Raw genomic sequence first — 19,618 nt, 5'->3', positions numbered from 1 at the left:
TAGGAACTGCGCCTTAAAGATAGCCTGTATCTTAGGAATCCTGAAGATTTACTGGAACTTTTTAAAACCACCTCAAAGTTTTAAAAACCGATCAACTGCTGGATACAAGCGAATGATAGGCAGGCAGGGTATCTTCCAAAAGTTCTTTATTTAAAATAGCCCATTAAAAATGCTTAATGTTTTAAGAAACTAAGTCCAACGCGTTTCGTCATATGTTGACTTCATCAGGGACTAGTTATAATACCTGATGAAGTCAACATATGACGAAACGCGTTGGACTTAGTTTCTTAAAACATTAAGCATTTTTAATGGGCTATTTTAAATAAAGAACTTTTGGAAGATACCCTGCCTGCCTATCATCCGTTTGTATCCAGCAGATGACCGGTTTTTAAAACTTTGAGGTGGTTTTAAAAAGTTCCAGTAAATCTTCAGGATTCCTAAGATACAGGCTATCTTTAAGGCGCAGTTCCTACTACAATCTTGTGAGTGTGGCACAACTAGTGGGGGCTGTTTTAAACCTTTTAAACGTTATTGCACCATTTGTGGTTTTTATTCTCTTTACAGAGTATTTTTAAAGCTGCATCCCCAGAATTTGTTCTGTTTTATCCATATACAAATGTTTATTAAAGTCTAACAAAAAAAAAAGAGAGAAAAGCTAAAAGGGAGACATTTGCCAGTTTTCCAATGGCACATGCCTTGGGATGATTAAAGTGAACATGTCTTATAACAAGGGAAAAAAGTAAAAATTATAAAGATTTTTACAGTGAATCTGTAAAAACAGGCAAATAACTGGTTAGCACATGTTTGGTTTTGTCCACGTGTTGTAGCAGCATTCGCACAGATATATTTCTTCAATAATACTTTTATTTATATATGGATTACGTTATAAGAAAGTCTAAGAGTCACAGTTTTAAATTAGCTCTTGGGGGGAAAAAATTTGATGTACCACCCACCCAACATTTCACTGGATTTAACAAGTAACACCAGCAGAGACAGGAGGGTGCCACAGCCAAATTATACATTTCAAAATGTACAAGTATTCAAAGTTGTGCAGAATTATAAAGTTACTAGGGGACAATGTACAGAGAAAATAATTACATATATCAGTATTAGAATACTACTGTGTTTTAATGTTAATTTATGATGAGTTTGTAAATAGTAGGCAGTTATAGTTACTACAGGTATGTTGAATTTATTGCTTTTAAAAGCTTATATATGCATGCTTTCAATATCTTTTAGTCAAAGCATGACACATTCTTCAAGATGCAATATTCCTCACATGTATCTTTCTTTTTAGTTTTTTTTTGTAAGAAAAATATGATAAAGACTAAGTTACTGAAACCAAGACTATTGCCCATCTCTATTTTTTGTAATGGGGAGAATGTCAGGATGAAAAGTAATTAGCGGTGAGAAACAAACACCATAAACACTATGTGTAAGCATAAAAGTAAACTGACTGGTGCCACAGACACCACACCATGTGGTTAATCGTTACTATTGTGCAAAATACTTATTTGATATTTTTACAAGAATTGTAGAGATATAGGTAGAAACGCACAGAAAGCAATTTATATTATATTACCATAATGTATTAAATAGGTGCAGAGAAAATATTTCTTGAGACTCAAATATACACATCTCAGGTCTGGATAAATAACGGTTAAAAAACAATTATAAAATGATTTTATATGTTGCAGAGTACAAAGCACACAGAACCACATCAAATATGCGTTACTAAAGAGATGCTGGATTCTTAATAGTCTTAATTTGTCTTTTTGTCATCAGTAGGAGCATATGGTGGCGGGCGTTCCTACAAAATAAAAAACACATAATTTAGAATACCTTTATACAAATAGAGCATGAATGCATGCTTACACATATCTATATTACATTGGTAAGTCTGTATATTGTGGCAAATGGCCAGGGTTTTCACCATAAAAAACTATAGCCAGCAGTGATTTTCTTAGGATGTATTAAAAAAAACTAAAAATAGTACTATGTTTAGTAGCATCCATCAACTAGACAGCTAATCCAGTAATCCTAGTTTGAAGTAATTTAACAGGATTTTAAACTCATGGAATAAGGTTAAATTGCATCCACTTGAAAAAAAAGCTATATTTGATTTGTTATCCCTATCATGCAGAGAACAAAGAGTGTTTCAACCTGCTTCTCACTTAAAATTAATCTTGAACCCTGCTACAATATGAGCATCAGTACTCCAAAGTGAAAGCTTTTTTACACAAGTCCTCATTAATTGTATATGTATGAGATGTATTCAATTAGAAATGATCCGATTACAAATGGTCCAAATCCGCTCTATATGGCTCTGGATGTGAAGGAATAAGCAATTATATATTACAGATTACCATATCATGTCTGTTAATTTTGTGAATGAAACAAGTTTTGAGCTAGCAGGGGAACTAATCTTGTCTGAGATCACACTTTTTGATATCAGGATTTGTTGTGGAAGTAGAACAAAAAAACAAAAAACGTTAGTAACAGCAGAAATCTGACATGTAAACCATTTGCCAATGATTTGGGTCTCTGTATATGCTTGTGTGTCTCTACACTTAATGTGTTCCATGCTTTGCATTTCTGTACCCCTTTCTCCGGCTTTCATTCATGTTATGTGAATAGGGTTTATTCACCAAACAATGAGTTATGAGAAGAAACATGTAACCATCTCACCAATTTAACTGTGCATTAAGGAGGGTCACGTTAGCCTCACCAGAGAACAAACTCACCCTTCATAAAGTATAATTAACAAAGTGTTTCTGTCAGTGTAAACATTTTAATACAGCAGCTTCCTGCTGATGTGATATAATTATAGGTTATCTTTAAAAGAGTTGAGGTTTAATTATTCCAGTATGCAGGGATAACTGAGCCTTTGGTTTGTAGCAGAAACTCACTATGGTTGACCCATATAATGCATAGTAAAGGCAGCAAGTTGAAATGTTTCATCTCTCTTGGAAATGAGGTTTTATAGTCAATGAGATTATGTTTTCGTTGTTTATCACTGGCTGTATTTCTGAATACTGATATGCAAACTAGTCACTCTGAAACGAGGGGAACGAAAAACATTCTGTTACTAACCATAGGCACGTAGACATTGTGAGGATTAGCCGGGTTATAATACGCACTGGATGCAGCTTCTGCAGCTTTGCTTCCTCCTTAAGAGAAAAAAAAAAAAGCTAGTATCAGAAAATATCTATAGCTATTGTGCTATTGCATTACACTTGTAATGATAACTTGTCGTTATCTGTATAATTTTCTTTGTACAGCGCTGCGGAATCTGTCAGCGCTTTATAAATAAAGTATAATAATAATAACGGAGATGCATAATGCATTATTATTATTGCTAAATCACTTGCTGCAAGGATCTTGTTTGCCACATCCTAACACCAGGATTAAAGTATATAAATAAAACAGAGAGCCACTGTGGAGAGATTAATGGCAGTGTTGTGGCAGACCAAAGTCCTGCCTTAACCATGTATGTTTCAGAATCTAGTTTCTCGGGTTTCATAAAGATGTTGTTGCAAGTCATCTGCCTTATATATATATATATATATACACAAAAAAATTGCTTTTAAAATCGGTGTTTGCAGCAGTACTGGATATTCCTTATACAATACAATCCCACCAACTAACATGAGTCCCATGCATATTGCGGAAAACCCACGTCTGTGACATCAATTGAAAATTGATTTTATTTAATCAATTTTTTTTTTTTATTATGCAAAATGCCTTTTTAGTCTACACAATGATAGCTTTTATGTTCTGTTTATATATGCGCTGAAAAAAATAAGCACAAAAACACATCTACTGTGTTATCTAAATACATGACACAGGAATGTAAGCAAAGTAAAACTCTGGAAAGTCGACTCACCAGGTTCCATCCATCCAGAGGGTGCAGTAGGTGCTGGAGCTCCATTGTATGGTGGTCCTGGATAGGGAGGTGGAGGGGCCATGTACATCGGGTTCATTTCAGGTGGAGGAGGGTACATGCCAGGTCCTGTATCAGATTGGAATGGGTGGATAACTAGGGTTACTCATAGCAGGTAATAATATACCTCTTGGCTTTCTTTTTTTTATTGTCTGATGTAGGTCCCCCAGTCATGTACCAGTAATACTATCAAAAAAAGGTAACACTAAAAAGATACCATTTGAAATCACTCATTATGTGTTAAACAATGATGTTTAGAGGCAACAATGAAACTTTGCTAAACAAATGTAACTTTATAAATTCAGACGGAATGTGGCTACACTGGTTGTTTTTGGCTATTAGCGGAGTTATCACAGTAGTTGAGCCGAGTCTCACTTTATTGGGGATTGAGTTCTTAAGTTGTACTAGGATGGGTTGCAGTAGTGGCAACTACCTCCTGCATTCAATTCACTCAGCACCTGTGTATTTTACAGGTAATAGTTCTTGAGTTATTTCCAAAGAATTACCAGGTTCTAATGGTTTATCAACCAATTTAAGCAACCATGACGAGCATTGGGGGTTGACATCTTGCTAAGGCATCACAGGTTTTAAATCCTTGAAGACCTTATGGAAGTACTATTATGTCTGAAAAAAAGATGTCAAGATTCATTTTATCTTTATTGATGGTGGAAATCACACTGTATGCTGACAGCTTAGATACTCTCATGTCACCAGACCCCAATATCACTGGCTTCAAGCTGAGAGTTCAGTGTAACTACACTTGGTTAAAGGCACTGCAAGGATGTAAAAAATCTCTAATGCCAGGTATCGTTGCAGTCAACTAGAACAATAAGAAAATAAACACTGTGTTACAACTTCCTATTACTTGTTAGGATTTCATCAATCATGTAAAAGTTGTTTGTAGGGGCAGATATGTTGTCAGAACAGGTTAAAAAAAATAAAAAATAAAAAGAAAAGCCATTAAACTTCTTTTTCCCAATCCTCATTAAATGTTTAAACACCCATACATACTATAAGAAAGGGACATTAAAATGTTGCTGAAGATTTAAAGAAAAAGTTTCATGGCACTTTAAATAAAATTACAATGCCGTAAGAGTCACTAGATTAAATGTTGGGTTTTTGTTTTTTTGTGAAAAAATACTGAATCTGATTATAATTGCATTCTAAATACCTGGAGGTGGGGCATAAGGGTATGCCATCGGCTGAGAGGCTGGTCCATATCCATTCATAACAGGAGGGCCATATGGGTATGGACCAGCTGGTGGTGCTGGAGAATATCCTGCAGGAGTAGGTGGGAAGCCACCAGGTCCATAAGCCCCTGGAACAGGAGCTGGTGTGTATCCATATCCTGGGTTAGGATTTCGTGGGCCACTGGATGCTAAATAACAGCATAATATAAAATATTAATCCACTGACAAACTTATGGAGAGCACAAACATACTAAAATAATTTAGTACCACAGCATCCCTGAGCTACAATACAGAAATAGCAACCCCTTAGCATACCCTTAGTTCTTAATACTGTGTATTGCCCCCTTTAGCATCAATGACAGCTTTTGTAATAGTTGTTTATGAGACCCCAAATTCTTGCAAGTTGTATAGCTGCCTATTGGTCATGGCAAAATGCCTCCAGGCCATGCAAAGCCTTTGGTCGTCTTGCATGAACCACACGTATGAGATCTCCCCAGAGCGGCTTGCTGATATTAAGGTCAGGAGACTGAGGGCCACTCCAGAACCTTCACCCTTTTCTGCTGTAACCACTGGAGGGCCAACTTGGCCTTGTGCTTAGGGTCATTGCCGTGCCGGAAAGTACAACAGCGTCCCATGCGCAGCTTTCACGCGGAAGAATGCAAATTGTCTGATAGTATATTCTGATAACATGCTGCATTCATCTTGCCATCAATTTTCAAAAGATTCCCTGTGCCTTTAGAGCTCACATACTCCCAAAACATCAGGGAGCCACCACCACACTTTGAAGTAGGGATGGTATTCTTTTTGCTATAAGCCTTGTTGACCCCTCTCCAAACAAAGCACCTTTGGCTGTGACCATAAAACTCTATTTTGGGCTCATCACTCCAAATTACAGCGTGTCAGAAGCTGTGAGGCATGTCAAGGTGTTGTTGGACATATTGTAACCAGGCTTTTTTGTGGCATCGGTGCAGTAAAGGCTTCTTTCTGGCAACTCGACCATGCAGCTCATTTCTGTTCAAGTATCGTCGTATTGTGCTCCTTGAAACAATCGCACCATCTTGTTCCAGAGCAGCCTGTGGTTACCGGTAGGCTTTTCCTTTGTATCCCGAACAATTCTTCTGGCAGTTGTGGCTGAAATTTTTCTTGGTCTACCTCACCTTGCCTTGATATCAAGAGATCCCCAAAATTTCCACTTCTGACTGGCATTATCAAGGCTTTGGATATCTTTTTTATATCCTTTTACATCTTTATAAAGTTATCTTGCCTTGTTATGCAGGTCTTTTGGCAGTTCTTTTATGCTCCCCATGGCTCAGTATCTAGCTTGCTCAGTGTATCCACGTGAGAGCTAACAAACTCATTGACTATTTATACACAGACACGAATTGCAATTTAAAAGGCCACTTGTGTGGGGAATTAACTTTTAATTACTATTTTAACCTGTGTGTGTCACCTTATGTGTCTGTAACAAGGCCAAACATTCAGGGGTATGTAAAGTTTGATCAGGGCCATTTGGGTGCCATCGGTTATTATGATGGAGCCAAACAACTATAGGATAATAAATGATTTCATATGATCACTAGCCTTAAATAAAAGACAGTTTTTTGCATGATTAGTCATGTTTTCAAAATCAATGCTAACATTTCACAATTTCTGCCAGGGTACGCAAACTTTTGAGAACTGTATCAGACTGGGTACAGCCCATTATTATTTGCATTGCGAGTTATTTGGATGCACTACAGTGTAAATATTACCTGTCTCATTTGTCAAGGGCAGGCACAAAATTCTTTTCTGTTTTAATTAATCCTTAAGCACAGTAGGCATAATAATAATGATGTTTTAAATACAGTGTGTTTTAAACGAGTTTGTTTATCATTCTGGAGTTAATTCACTAAAGTGGGAGTTATAGCTTCAATTCATTGGCTTAAAGGGGAACTCCCACCATTTGTTTTTTGTTATCACTTGTATCATATTAAAATGTTTTCAAAAGTTTTTTACATTTCTTTTTTTGGAAAACAGTTCTAGTGTTTGCATATTTTAGACAGCTTGATATTAGCCATTTGCATCTATTTTGGCTGTATTATATTGGAGCAACCTATTAGACAAACACCCTGACTTCTTATACCATCTTGTAGTAAAGAACAGAATGGCTGAAGGAGAAATGCATTTTTGGATGCAAGTTCCCCCTCAATTATGCATTATGAAGGTCCAAGCGTGGCAATTGTCTCCTGAAAGAAGAGCTAAGCTGAACATACATCACATATGGTTCCATCACCTAGCAGACTTAGGCAACGTGGGGTTGGCCCTTCCAACTCTGTGAGTTAGTAAGTTAAAACAGCAACTCTCATTGAAAATAATGTTTAAGTTAATAAACTTTCGTATCACTGGCTGGAATGGAAGCGTTCAACATTCTCGTTAACATTAAATACCCTCTGATTTTGGTGTATGAGACAAGACCATTTTGTTTAGAGAATTGCCACATTTAAACATACCATTTGTTGCCATCTTAAACATAAGTTGTCCAAACTCAATGGCTCCTCCGCTGTTAAATGTAAGTTTGAATGAAGCCCGACCTTCCCAACCACCTGTGCACAACAAAGTAACAGTCATCAGAACTAAACACTGACATCAACACCATGTTTTCCCTTTTGAAATATTACTTCAAAATATAAGAAGTTAAATAACATATCCTGTTTTCATTTTTGGGCAACGTAGCTACTGTCCAATTCATTACAGAAATATAGTAAATAAATACAATTTTGTAATGTATTGGACATTTCATATATTTAATATACATATATTTTACAAACATGTGTCTCTTTAAACATGTCCTCATAATACCAGCATTGATAAAGGAGTTAGACTGAATACAAAGGATTAAGGAAAACATGATGACTGATCTGAAGGTATTACTATTAATATCTATTTTTATAGTGCAATTATATTTTGTAGCACTGCACAACGAGTACAGGGCATAACAAGTAGTGCATCACATAACAATTTGTACTTTGTTTTGAGCCTGGTTTGGGAGATTTCGTGGAAATCTATGTACCTATGCCATGGCTTTGGCCCCAAAATGTTACCCCGTTCATCTTAGCAGGTGTGAAAAAAATATAAAAAGAGTACACTTTTGGTGGAAGTTTAGTTTGTGTACAAGACAGCTGAAGTCTATGGCTCCACTCATAACGTCTACCTTGGCAGATATTTTTTTCGTAGCAGTTGCAGAATCAGTAAATTTAAATACTGACCAATCTTACAAATGTAACCGAGTTGGTAAAAAGTAACTAGTTATTTTTTTAATCCATGATTTGTCACTTTTGGCTAGTTGTTATGGTCAGGTTCTACATTTGCACTAGTGCCAAACATCTGTTCAACAGCTCATTATTACTAAAAGATACTCATAGAAATAAGAGTTAAAATGACTGTTGGTATCTCTACAATAACCACTGGTTGAAAACCAATATTTATTCTCACTGGAAACATACACATACCGCCAGGCTCTGCAGAGATTGTCCCCTTAATGTAGTTTGCTGAGAAGACTGGCTGTTCTATGGAGCATCCCTTCACCAGATAGAACGGCATCATGAATGACAGCATAGGATCTTTACCCTTGCTCAAAAATATCACCTGTACGATGAAATACATACAAGAAAAAGAATAAGATATTGAAACAAATACATACTGTATTACAAATGTTTCACTGATATTATCAGTCACATAAGGTAAGTGTGAACAAATTCTAGAATGTAATTTCCAAATTGTTTCTGTGTGTGCCATCATTTTTCTAAAAGGAGCTCCTACAGAATCCTTACCATCTTAATTTGATGGTAAGCAGAATTAGTCTTCCTTTAGTAATATGTGCAGAAATTTCATCATAGGGAGTTATAGCTGTGGTGGAGCAATAATACGCAATAGATTTTTTTGCATTAGGATTCCTGATTAAGCATATAATAAAAATAAGCAGATATTGTGATTTAGGCAGAATTTAGTAGCTTACTTACCACCACAGAATACAAAGCTCTTAAGGTATCTCAAGTCAACTTAATGAAAGGCATCAGTGGTAAATATACACACTACTGGTAGTTTACCCACTGATTTCTCACCAAAAATACTTCTTGTCTTAAGATATAACAGCACAAAAGCATACAAAATATTCATCTAATGAGCAAAACCACGTTAGAAGTATTCTTTTTGTGTACCGAGTAACGGGACAAGAACTGTACAGAAAACACTTTGGACTTCCTCGTTTTTTTATAAAAAGGGGAGAAAATCACTTTGCAAAATTCTACATGTTACTGTCCCATACTGTGAAATAACCCATTTAATAGTATTTACAATATACATTCGTTAAAAACCCACTTTATACACACAAAATACAACTTCTCCAGATTTATGGTTTTTAGTGCTAATTAAAGGGGTGCCAGTCATCATGCTTACTTTAATACATATGATAGCCAAGTGGCCCTTGAAATAATTATTTTGTTTCCGATTTTGCAGAACCTCTTCATATGCATCTTCCTATTTCCCTCCCCCAAGCTTGCAACTTACCCTGTATGCTGTGAGATATAATGACCCCTTTTTGGTGCCTTTAAAGGGATCTGACTTGTGTGCCATTTCACTGAAGGTAAGCTCCACATCTTTACACTCCTTGATTATACTGAAAGAGAGAGAAAAAACAATCAGGTCAATGTAATCAACCAAGGAGCTATCCAACTGAGACCTAGACCTAGTTTTCCACCGAGCACCCTGTCATCCATAATGAGGAGACTTTCACAATCCGTCCGCAAGGCTCTAACTACATGAGACAAAACACATTTACGGATGAATCCTTTTCTCCATTTCAGGGCCCGTTTTAGTAATGAAACGTATATTCATCCCAGTTAATGTTTTATTTCCCTTTGCTAAAACCACTTTTATGTGCCCACTCCATACGCAGTTGGAACTATTATCTATTTGTCGAGGTGTCTCTAGTGTTTGGAACACCGCGATCTCGTTTATTCCCAACCTCTTTCCACTGAGGGACGGCCTACCAAATGACTGCACTCAGTGCGATGTCAGCGTGGAGTACAAAAAGCAACAACGGGAAACTATGCTGTGTGACGCGAAATTCCATACTAGGTTGTTTTAAAACAATATTACTGATTACTAAACAATATGTTCTCTAGTGCAATACGAAGAACAGTGACATATGAAACACTAATGCCAGGTGAAGATCAATAACGGCATTTTAATTCGAGAAATCAATATATCATTTCGCGGAATATAAGAAAAACAGCCGTCAATGCGTGAAGCGTAAAGAGAAAGAAGACGTTGATAGTGGGGCACCGACCTCTCGCCGTTGTTTATAATGATGCCACCATTCTGAGAGTGGTTCCGGTTTAACGCCATCCTGCTCCAAACCACAGGACCGACCCCCGACTCTGCTGCCTGGAGAAATCGAGCTGGAGAGACAGAATTCAGGAAGTTAAAAAGAGGGCGGAACTGTGTACACAAGACGTCATTCCACAGGGTACAGTGCTTTCTGAGTCATGGGTCAGATGACTGAGATGACATACGTCCACAAAACAACTACCATACCAGATATAACACAAGATTTTCCCTCATAAAGGCCATCTTTTGTTAACCCCTTAAGGACCAGGCTATTTTTTTTTTTTTTAAACGTTTTTGGTGTTTTTAGCTGTGATTTTCTTCTCTCGTTACTGTACCCACATAAGTTATATATTGGATTTTTTTTTTCATAAAAGAAGAATTTTCTTTAGATACCACTATTTTGATGGTATCATAATTTACTTTAAAAATATATATATATAATAAAATATGGTAAAAATTGAAAGTTTTTCTCACTTTTATTTGAAAAATCTTTTACTCATCTATAAATGCTAATGAAAACTGCTAAATAGATTGTACTATTTGTCTAGAAATACCTAATGTTTTGTTAGCTTTTGTTTGCAAGTTATAGGGTGATAAGTACATGTAGCGTTTTTCTATTTTATAACCATTTTCCCCCCAAATCTGGTAATATTGTCCCTATGTCCTATTAGGGGCATCTTTGATGACGAACAATTCAATTTACCCCATCAAACCATATATTTTTGAAAACTAGACACCTCAGGGTATTTCAAATAGTGGTATTTTAACGCTTTCCTTGCACTAATTCTACCACTAAGTTTGGGGTAGTAATTTATTTTGTGTGGGTTTTTTTGTGTGTACAGTAATACCACCCATGCATAGATTTGTTGGGTTGTTTAGGGGCTAAAAGGCCAGATTTGGGTGGTGTAATTTTTTTTTCATTTTGACATCTCGTCAGGCTGTGCCCATGTCCTATTTGGTGCATCTTTGGACCCAGCCAAATTAATTTACCCCATCAAACCATACATTTTCTTTTAAACAAAGACACCCCATGGGTATTTCAAATGCTAGTATTTTTGGGAAGATACAGCATTAATATTAGCACTTGCTCATAAAAATAAAGCTTTTCTTGTTTGTTTGTTTTTTGTTACTTTTTTTTACATTTTGTTGGAACTGGATGGTTCCCCTGAGGGTGACATCACTGCATAATTTTAAATGTTACTACATTTTTGTTTATTATTTATCTATTTTATTTTTCAATTTTTTAATTTTTTTTACTAATCACATTGTGATTAGAAAGCTGGGCTCCATTGACTTGCACGGTTGAATGCAGTAATTGTATTCAGAGTTCTCAGCAGGGTCTGGAGAGATCCCCTTGGAAACTTGTTTATTTTTTAAAAGGATACCGCCAGCTTTCAAGAGGCAAAATCTCTTGCAGTGGCGCTTGTGACCGCTGTCCAGATCGGTCACAGTGCGCCCTGGGGTGGATTTTTGGTTTCGCTGAATGGCTAACTATTGAGGCATTTCAGCGACACCATTTAAGCTTAGGAGGTGATCGTTGATCCCCTCCATAGCTCTTTTTAAATCAGGGCATCGGCGCTCTGAGGAAGTGCCACATGGGGCCCCGGCTGCAGTTTTTGGTGTTGCCGAATGTCTCAGCATTGAAGCATTACAGCAACACAGTTTAAGTTCTAAGCTTATTTAACACACACTCCATCTCACCCCACTTACACATCCATGCTCACACAATTGTACATCCATGCTCACACACACGATTAAACATTCATGCTCACATCCATACATACATATATGCAAACACATATACATATCTCCCACACTGGGAGATTCGCGTAGACAACTTCCGCTGCAGCTGGAAGGAGGTGCGGTTAGCAGCGGGGGTTGTGTGCATCCATCGCGCAGACCTTCCCCGGCTGTCGGAGATCAGAATTCCCCGTGCATGTCTGTGCGATGGACGCAGACAACTCCCGCTGCTAACCGCACCTCCTTCCGGCTGCAGCAGAAGTTGCCTACGCGAATCGCATAGATGTCAACCGCTGCCCGGACAACACACCGAGGATATCATGGGGCACAGTGGCATATAGAGGGTTAAAAGGTATATCATGGGGGCACAGTGGCATTTAGAAGGTTAAAAGGCATATCATGGGGCACAGTGGCATATAGGGGGTATAAGGCAATTCTGGGCAGAGTGGCAAGCCTGGGGGCAGATGTGCATAACTGGGGGGCAGGTTGGAAAATTAAAGGAAATAAAAAAAATATATTTTTCTCAATCATAGCTTTTATTAGAAAAACTAGTCTACATAGTTTACATGAAATAACATTTACTGGTAAAACTTTTTTCCTATAGGATCGTCTTATATTCAGGTTTTTTCTTTTTTTTCCTAAATTAATATTCAGATTTTGGGGGTCGTCTTATAATCGAGCAAATACAATACATACGTTGTGTCTGTAAAGACTTTAAAAGTAGTGCAGGCTCTTTGAGTTCGGGCATATTGCTAATGATGTTAAACATGAAAAAAAAATCCCTAGAGGAAATTGCTAGATGAGCGGCAGAGAGATTACACTGACCTACATTCAGTGACATGTGATACCCGCCTTCCTGATCTACTGTGACACAATTCTTTGGCTTGTTTATTAAAACTGGAGACTGGCAGCTGTCAATCACAGCCTTATCACGGTTCTCTTTCTTATATAACTTGGACATCCTATCTCTATATTATTATTAATCACACACGTTAGTAAAACAGGTGTTAATGGTACTAATTGTGTTGAATTTGGATGGCAACAATATATTGGGTGTGTTGTTTTTATACGATTATTAGCGGAAACCTTTTAGGAAAAAAAGATAGTACATATTGGTATACATAATAACCTATGTACTTTCCATTCCTTACTGCTCTAAACAGATGCCGATTGAATTGTTTATGGACTGAAGATATCAAGCAACAGTAAAGCATTTTTTAAATCACCAACCCAAAGTAATAGCAAGCATTTATGTGAAGATGAGATTATAGTTTAGCTCCTGTACAACAATTCTTTCAGTCCTGTGATTTCAATGAGAAGCAGGAAGAAAAAAGGAAAATTGCTCCCAATATTCTCTAAAGCAATAACTGGTTCATTTTAGCTATTCATATTAGCAATACTTACTTTTACGGAATGTCAGAAGCAGAATTTAGTCACTTCTCAACATCCATGTCCTGTAGATTACACAACACAAAGTAACTACAAATCCCAGGACTCTCCCTGATGCTAAACCATTAACTCTATGCTAACACTAAGTTCTCTTGATGTCAACAGCTGTAAAATAAGGAGCACCACCTAGTGGAAGCTGCAAATTGTCCACATGTAAGGTTTTAAATTAAAAGTGACTAACTTTTATACATGCAAGAAGGCTAAAGCAAAAAAGGGTTATGTCTATTTGTGTGAAAACTGTTATCGATACCGAATTTACATGACATCTTTATAAAATCTGTGCCGTGTTGTCAACCTAACCAATCAAATAGAAAACCAAGCAGCAAAGACCTTAAAAAGTGCTTAAGGAGAATGCTAGTCTTTCTGGTGGGAAATCTAGCTCTGGCCAACAGCCAAGAGTTAATATGCAGTGGATCTAAATGAAATGCTAGTTTTACTGAAATACAGCTACATTGAAGCAAATCCCTTTTGGAAAACTTCAGACAAAAGATCACCATAGGAAGTAAGGCAAAGATAAAGACCTTACTCTGCATGGGCAATGTGACCATCCTCTGCATCTTGAGTGCACTCGTCCAAGTCTGCAAGGACCTCAGCAAAGCTTTAGACACAAAAGTCAACTGTAAATCTGAGATCATGTTTTGTGGGCACTGGGACCTGTCTCCTGACCCACTGGCCAATGTCTCGAAAGATGAACTTGCCCATACTGATACTCCTCACTCCTTTGGAAGCTCTTTTTGTACTTCGCCCGGATTTTTAGTGTGTGTTTGTTTCCTGCTAATAGGAACTTACCGGTTCCCTGGCTCACGGCCGACTGTGACAGATTTTTCAAAGAAAAGTCAGAAAAAGTCCTTTTTTAAATTAAATAGTAAATTAGAGGATATGATCAAAATAATGGTATCTAAAGAAAGCTTTTCTTGTATATATGTATATATATATATATATATATATATATATATATATTCTTGTATATAAAATAATTGTATAATTTGTGTGGGTACAATGAATAAGAAAAAAGAAAATTACAGCTAAACAGCAATACTGCTAAAACAGCCACTGTCACTAAGACTACAAACAAAAGATCTGTCCTTAAAGGGTTCAAATGTTTTCCATATTAGTACATAATAATATAAAAATCTAGGACTTTTTTAGAAAGAAAGATCTATGTGGAACAGCACCTTTAAATTGAAATGTAGGGCCTCTAATGTGTCTAAAATCCGACATGGACCCAACAAAGTGATTGTCAAAATTCCAAGTTAGAAAATATTTTTTTAATACTTGTACCAAAATATTCTAAAATACTGAAATGTGCTTGTTAAAAATGAATTTTTTTTTTAATTGCAATGTTTAGCACAGATTCGTTGAATAAAGAGTGTAAAATGCCCCTGGTAAAATACTTTGTTATGTCAATATATACTTTTGTTTATTTATCTAACCCAGTGTTTGAGATACTAAAGAGCTACTTAGGATACTTTGAGACACTTTGGAGCAGTTTTTTTTTTCATAAAAAAAATTTTTCAAGTAAAAAAATGACACCTGAGCCCCTGAGGACTACCTCTCTCATGACGTACACAAAGAGTGATAATTTCCAAAAAAATACTTTAAGCCTTGATTGTGTCTATTCTGTGATATGCAATGTACTGTCATCTACAACCATATTTGTTGGGCAAATTTTCTAATTTGTGGGAGAATCTGGACTTTTTTAAGAAAACAAAACATTTTTTGTACATTTATTATTTGCTTAGCATATAGAGGGAAATAATGGGGATACAACTGTTGTTTTTTTTTACCATTTTTTTATATAATAATAAAATGATCATGTTATATGTGGTTTAATAAACATATCTGACTCAGAGGGTGAATAGGCAAATGTTGCCCTGTGGCAACCACATATTTAGTTTAAATTATTGTTTTTGAAACATATGTTTTAATTAGAATACAGAATCAGAATTTAAAGATATCATATAATATTATAGGGTTCATACAGTTTACTCTATAGTAAACAACACTATCATTTTTAAGTAACCTTTATGAGTTCGAATACTATATTCTTTGGTATTCTGGAGCTTTTTGGATCGATATTTAGGTAAATGTTTATACCTTCAGTGGGTACCTGAGATAGACAGAATATATCATTAGATTGTTTTTTTATTTTTTTTTTAAACTGTAGATGTACTTGCAGAGAGAACATGCTTGATCATTGCAAAAATGCATTGGAAATATTTTACAGAGTTGAGAAAAGAGCCATCACAACTAGAAGACAGTGAAATGTTCTCTGAGTTGAAATGTACAGTACCTATATTGTAAAGACTGCAGATACTAAGTAGGACACTTATTTTTCAGGAAGGTTTTTATTGCTAATGCATGATATTTACAATACAACACATTTTCTGTGTAAAATGTAAGTTTATAATGCACAAATGTTAATACTACAATATATTTTTATATTTTGATTTAAACAGGTGTTTATTATAGTTCTAAGATGGAGAATTGGTCATAACACCATCAGACACCTTTTAGTTAATGGTTTCTGATAACAATAACAACTGTTACTTTCTATAAACTTTCCTCCACCTTTATTTACACATTTTGTAAGCCACCATTTTTTTACTGCCCAAAAAAATGGAATTTGGGAATCAGAATATTAAATATCTATCATCACAGAAGTTAAGTATTTTCTCTTCAAATTGTTTTGTGAATTGGTGATTTGAAAATGGTGATTTCAGACAGCTCTAAGGATACTGGATTACTTCTTTATAAAACTACAGTAGGAGAGCCACATACTATACTCTTGCAGAGTTGCATAATAGTGTTATAGAAAAAGTTATAATGCTCTTATGGTAGTTTCTACAAGTCTTGTTAAAAATCTGGTAAAAGTTGCATAGAAACATTTGTTTTTAAGGTATATTTTATGTCTATGTATTTATACCGTATTGGATCAGTTACAGGCCGTACCCGATTATAGGTCACACCCTTAAAGTTTAGGGCTATTTGCGCACATCACACAGACATTCTCCAACTGCTAGAGAGGAGGATACAGGGCCTCAGCTGTGCTGCAGGGGACCCGGGTCCTAACACTGCTGCTTCCCTCGGTCGGAGCAGAGTTAAAGAAAAAACAACACCTGCCCGGCTCCCTGAACTGCATGTTCCGGGCCTCGGGCGGTACAGATTGCGCATCCCTGCGCTAAACCCCAATTATAGGCCACAGACTTTAACTCTGCAAATACGGTATAGGTAAGTACTGTCAGTTTATTTGAACTGCTTTTCCTAACAAGTGAAAAAGGCAAAAATACATACAAACGTATACATACAAAAATATGAGCTACAGATAAGCATTCATTCTTGCTCTGTCAAGTCTAAGTTCATGTAGTGGATTGGAATACTAAGCATACTAACCATGGGTTCTTCCTAAATGCTATGACCGTGAGGTAAGAAATGTCTTTGAGTATAGACCTAGATTTTCACTTTACGTCTTCTAATATATACTCTTCTCTTGACTGGAAATGGTCTATGAGGTGGTTGGGTGATCTTTTCTTTCACCTGTTGGAAAATGTTGATGCGTCTTGGAGAAGTCGCAGGGTTTCTAGGAGCCACATGCAACCTTCTTCTGATTAAAGTCCTATTGATTCCATAAAGACGGTCATTTAATTCTCCTAAGCGTTTTTTTACAGCATTCAGATCCCTCATAATATCGTCAAGAGCTTCAGAGAGTGATCGAATTCTACAAAAACATAAATTATAGTGATGAGAAGAAAAAGTATTGAAATGGAAATAATTTTATAACATTGAATTTTGCTACTGAATATAAGCATGTGACCTCAATCAATTATCATACACAGAAACAAAGGTTGGAATACAGCATTCAGTTGTGAGATGGTGCACGTGCCAGGGTACCACCAAGTCCTTCAATAAGGCTTGAGAAAGACCTATGTGTCGAAACGTTGCCTGTGTGAAATAAACTTACTATTTGAGTGCTGAGCCTCTGCTTCTTTATTTTGGATCAATCAATTATCAACGTACGATTTTTAACAGGTATCTCACCAGTGATGAGTATGAAGACTCTAATGTGTAGAGTTTGGTTGAAAACAGTTTGTCTATCTCTTTCTATTTGTAAAGTAACCATTTTATGTGGAATGATATCAAATGCATTTGCAAAATTTAAATAACATCCACTAAACACTTTGATCTATAGAAATACAGAATTTAATGGCAGATAAACCATTTTAGTCTGCCCATGTACTGTAAACCTCTATATTTAAAATATAATCAAGTTAAAATGACACAATCTGTCCTTTATAATACCATGTCGAATTATACTAATGATTTTGCTGCTGAACGTGTATTCCAGAATATTATGAATAATTAAAAACAATTCCCCACCACAAATGTCACAGGTCTACATTAACATGCCTGAAATTTTGATCTCATCTTAAATATTGCCACCACCTCTGCTTTACTCTAGTATTATGGCACTATGACAGACAAGAGAGAATACTTGAAAATTAAAAGCAACTGTCTGGCTGTGTGCTGATCCCTTTGAATTATATAATACAATAACAAATGTGCTAATAAGTTCAAGATATATACCATAACATTATGACCACCTGCCTAATATTGTGTAGGCTCCCCTTTTGCGGCCAAAACAGCCCTGACCTGTTGAGGTATGGACTCCACTAGTGGTATCTGGCACCAAGACATTTAATCAGACCAGGCCACCTTCTTCCATTGCTCAGTGATCCAGTTCTTATGCTCACGTGCCCATTGTAGGCGCTTTCGGCAGTGGGCAAGGATCAGCATGGGCACACAATACTATAATATAATCATGGAGCACACACAACACCAGGGAGTGTCAATACTTCCCTGAAATCCCTGATCTAGTTATACAAAACACACTCCTAAAATTTATATTTTTAATAATAAATATCTGAAAACAAAACAAAATTGTTCAAAAACAAAATATTTAAAAAGCTACATTTTAAAAACAAAATAATGCAGTTGTGTGAAAAATAAAATACACCCTCTTTGGTCTAAATATTAGGTAAATACAACCTCAAATGAACAACAACACATGACATATTACACCGTGTCATGATTTATTAAAAAAAAATAAAGCCAAAATGGACAAACCATGTGTGAAAAACTAAGTTCATCTTATGATAGCTTGTAGAACCACCTTTAGCAGCAATAACTTGAAGTAATTGTTTTCTGTATGACTATGTTAACCCCACTTTTTAGGCCATTGCACCACCTTGAGGTGTGCTTGGGATTGTTGTCCTGTTGCATGACCCGGTTTCGCCAATGCTTTAGCTGTCGGACAGATGGTCTCACATTTGACCCTATGATACTTTGGTATACAGAGGAGTTCATGGTCAACTTAATGACTGCAGGGTTCCCAGGTCATGTGGCTATAAAATTAGTCCAAATCATCACCTCTCCACCATAGGGCTTGACAGTTGGTATGAGGTGCATGTACTGATATGCTGTGTTTGGTTTTCACCAAACGTGTCTCAGTGCATTATGGTCAAACATCTCCACTTTGGTCTTACCTGTCCAAAGGACATTGTCCCAGAAGTCTTGTGGTTTGTTCAGATGCAACTTTGCAAACCTAAGCCCTGCTGCCATGTTCTTTTCTGAGAGAAAAGCAACCCTTCCAAACAAACCATACTTGTTTAGTATTTTTCTAATTGTACTGTCATGAATATTAACATGCAAATTGAGGCCTGTAGAGTCTAAGATGTTACTCTTGTTTTTGTTAAATTATGTCATGTGTTGTTGTTCATCTGCGGTTGTGTTAATCTATTTTGTAGGAACAGATGATTGTTATTATGTCCTGATATGTAAAACTATAGCATTCATGGAGGGTATACTTTCCTTTTCACACGATTGTACACCAAGATCAAAAAAATTAAGGTTTATGTTTGAGGCTATGGTA

At 36.3% G+C, this 19,618-nt stretch overlaps 1 protein-coding gene across 1 annotated transcript; it reads right to left on the bottom strand.

Annotated features, from left to right (window-relative positions):
* Positions 1-846: 846 nt before the first annotated feature.
* WBP2NL (WBP2 N-terminal like) lies at positions 847-13,785 on the bottom strand. Its single transcript, XM_053469095.1, has 9 exons — positions 13,645-13,785; positions 10,460-10,571; positions 9,679-9,787; positions 8,622-8,757; positions 7,623-7,715; positions 5,115-5,321; positions 3,887-4,012; positions 3,094-3,170; positions 847-1,810 (listed from the first exon to the last, which is right to left on the bottom strand). The coding sequence occupies exons 2-9, from the start codon at positions 10,516-10,518 to the stop codon at positions 1,763-1,765; spliced, it is 855 nt and encodes a 284-aa protein (XP_053325070.1). The 5' UTR covers positions 10,519-10,571; positions 13,645-13,785; the 3' UTR covers positions 847-1,762.
* Between the last annotated feature and the right edge of the window lie 5,833 nt (positions 13,786-19,618).

Source organism: Spea bombifrons, chromosome 6 (genome assembly GCF_027358695.1).
Source record: "Spea bombifrons isolate aSpeBom1 chromosome 6, aSpeBom1.2.pri, whole genome shotgun sequence".
Taxonomy (NCBI): domain Eukaryota; kingdom Metazoa; phylum Chordata; class Amphibia; order Anura; family Pelobatidae; genus Spea; species Spea bombifrons.
This window is presented reverse-complemented; position numbering and strand designations above follow the sequence as displayed.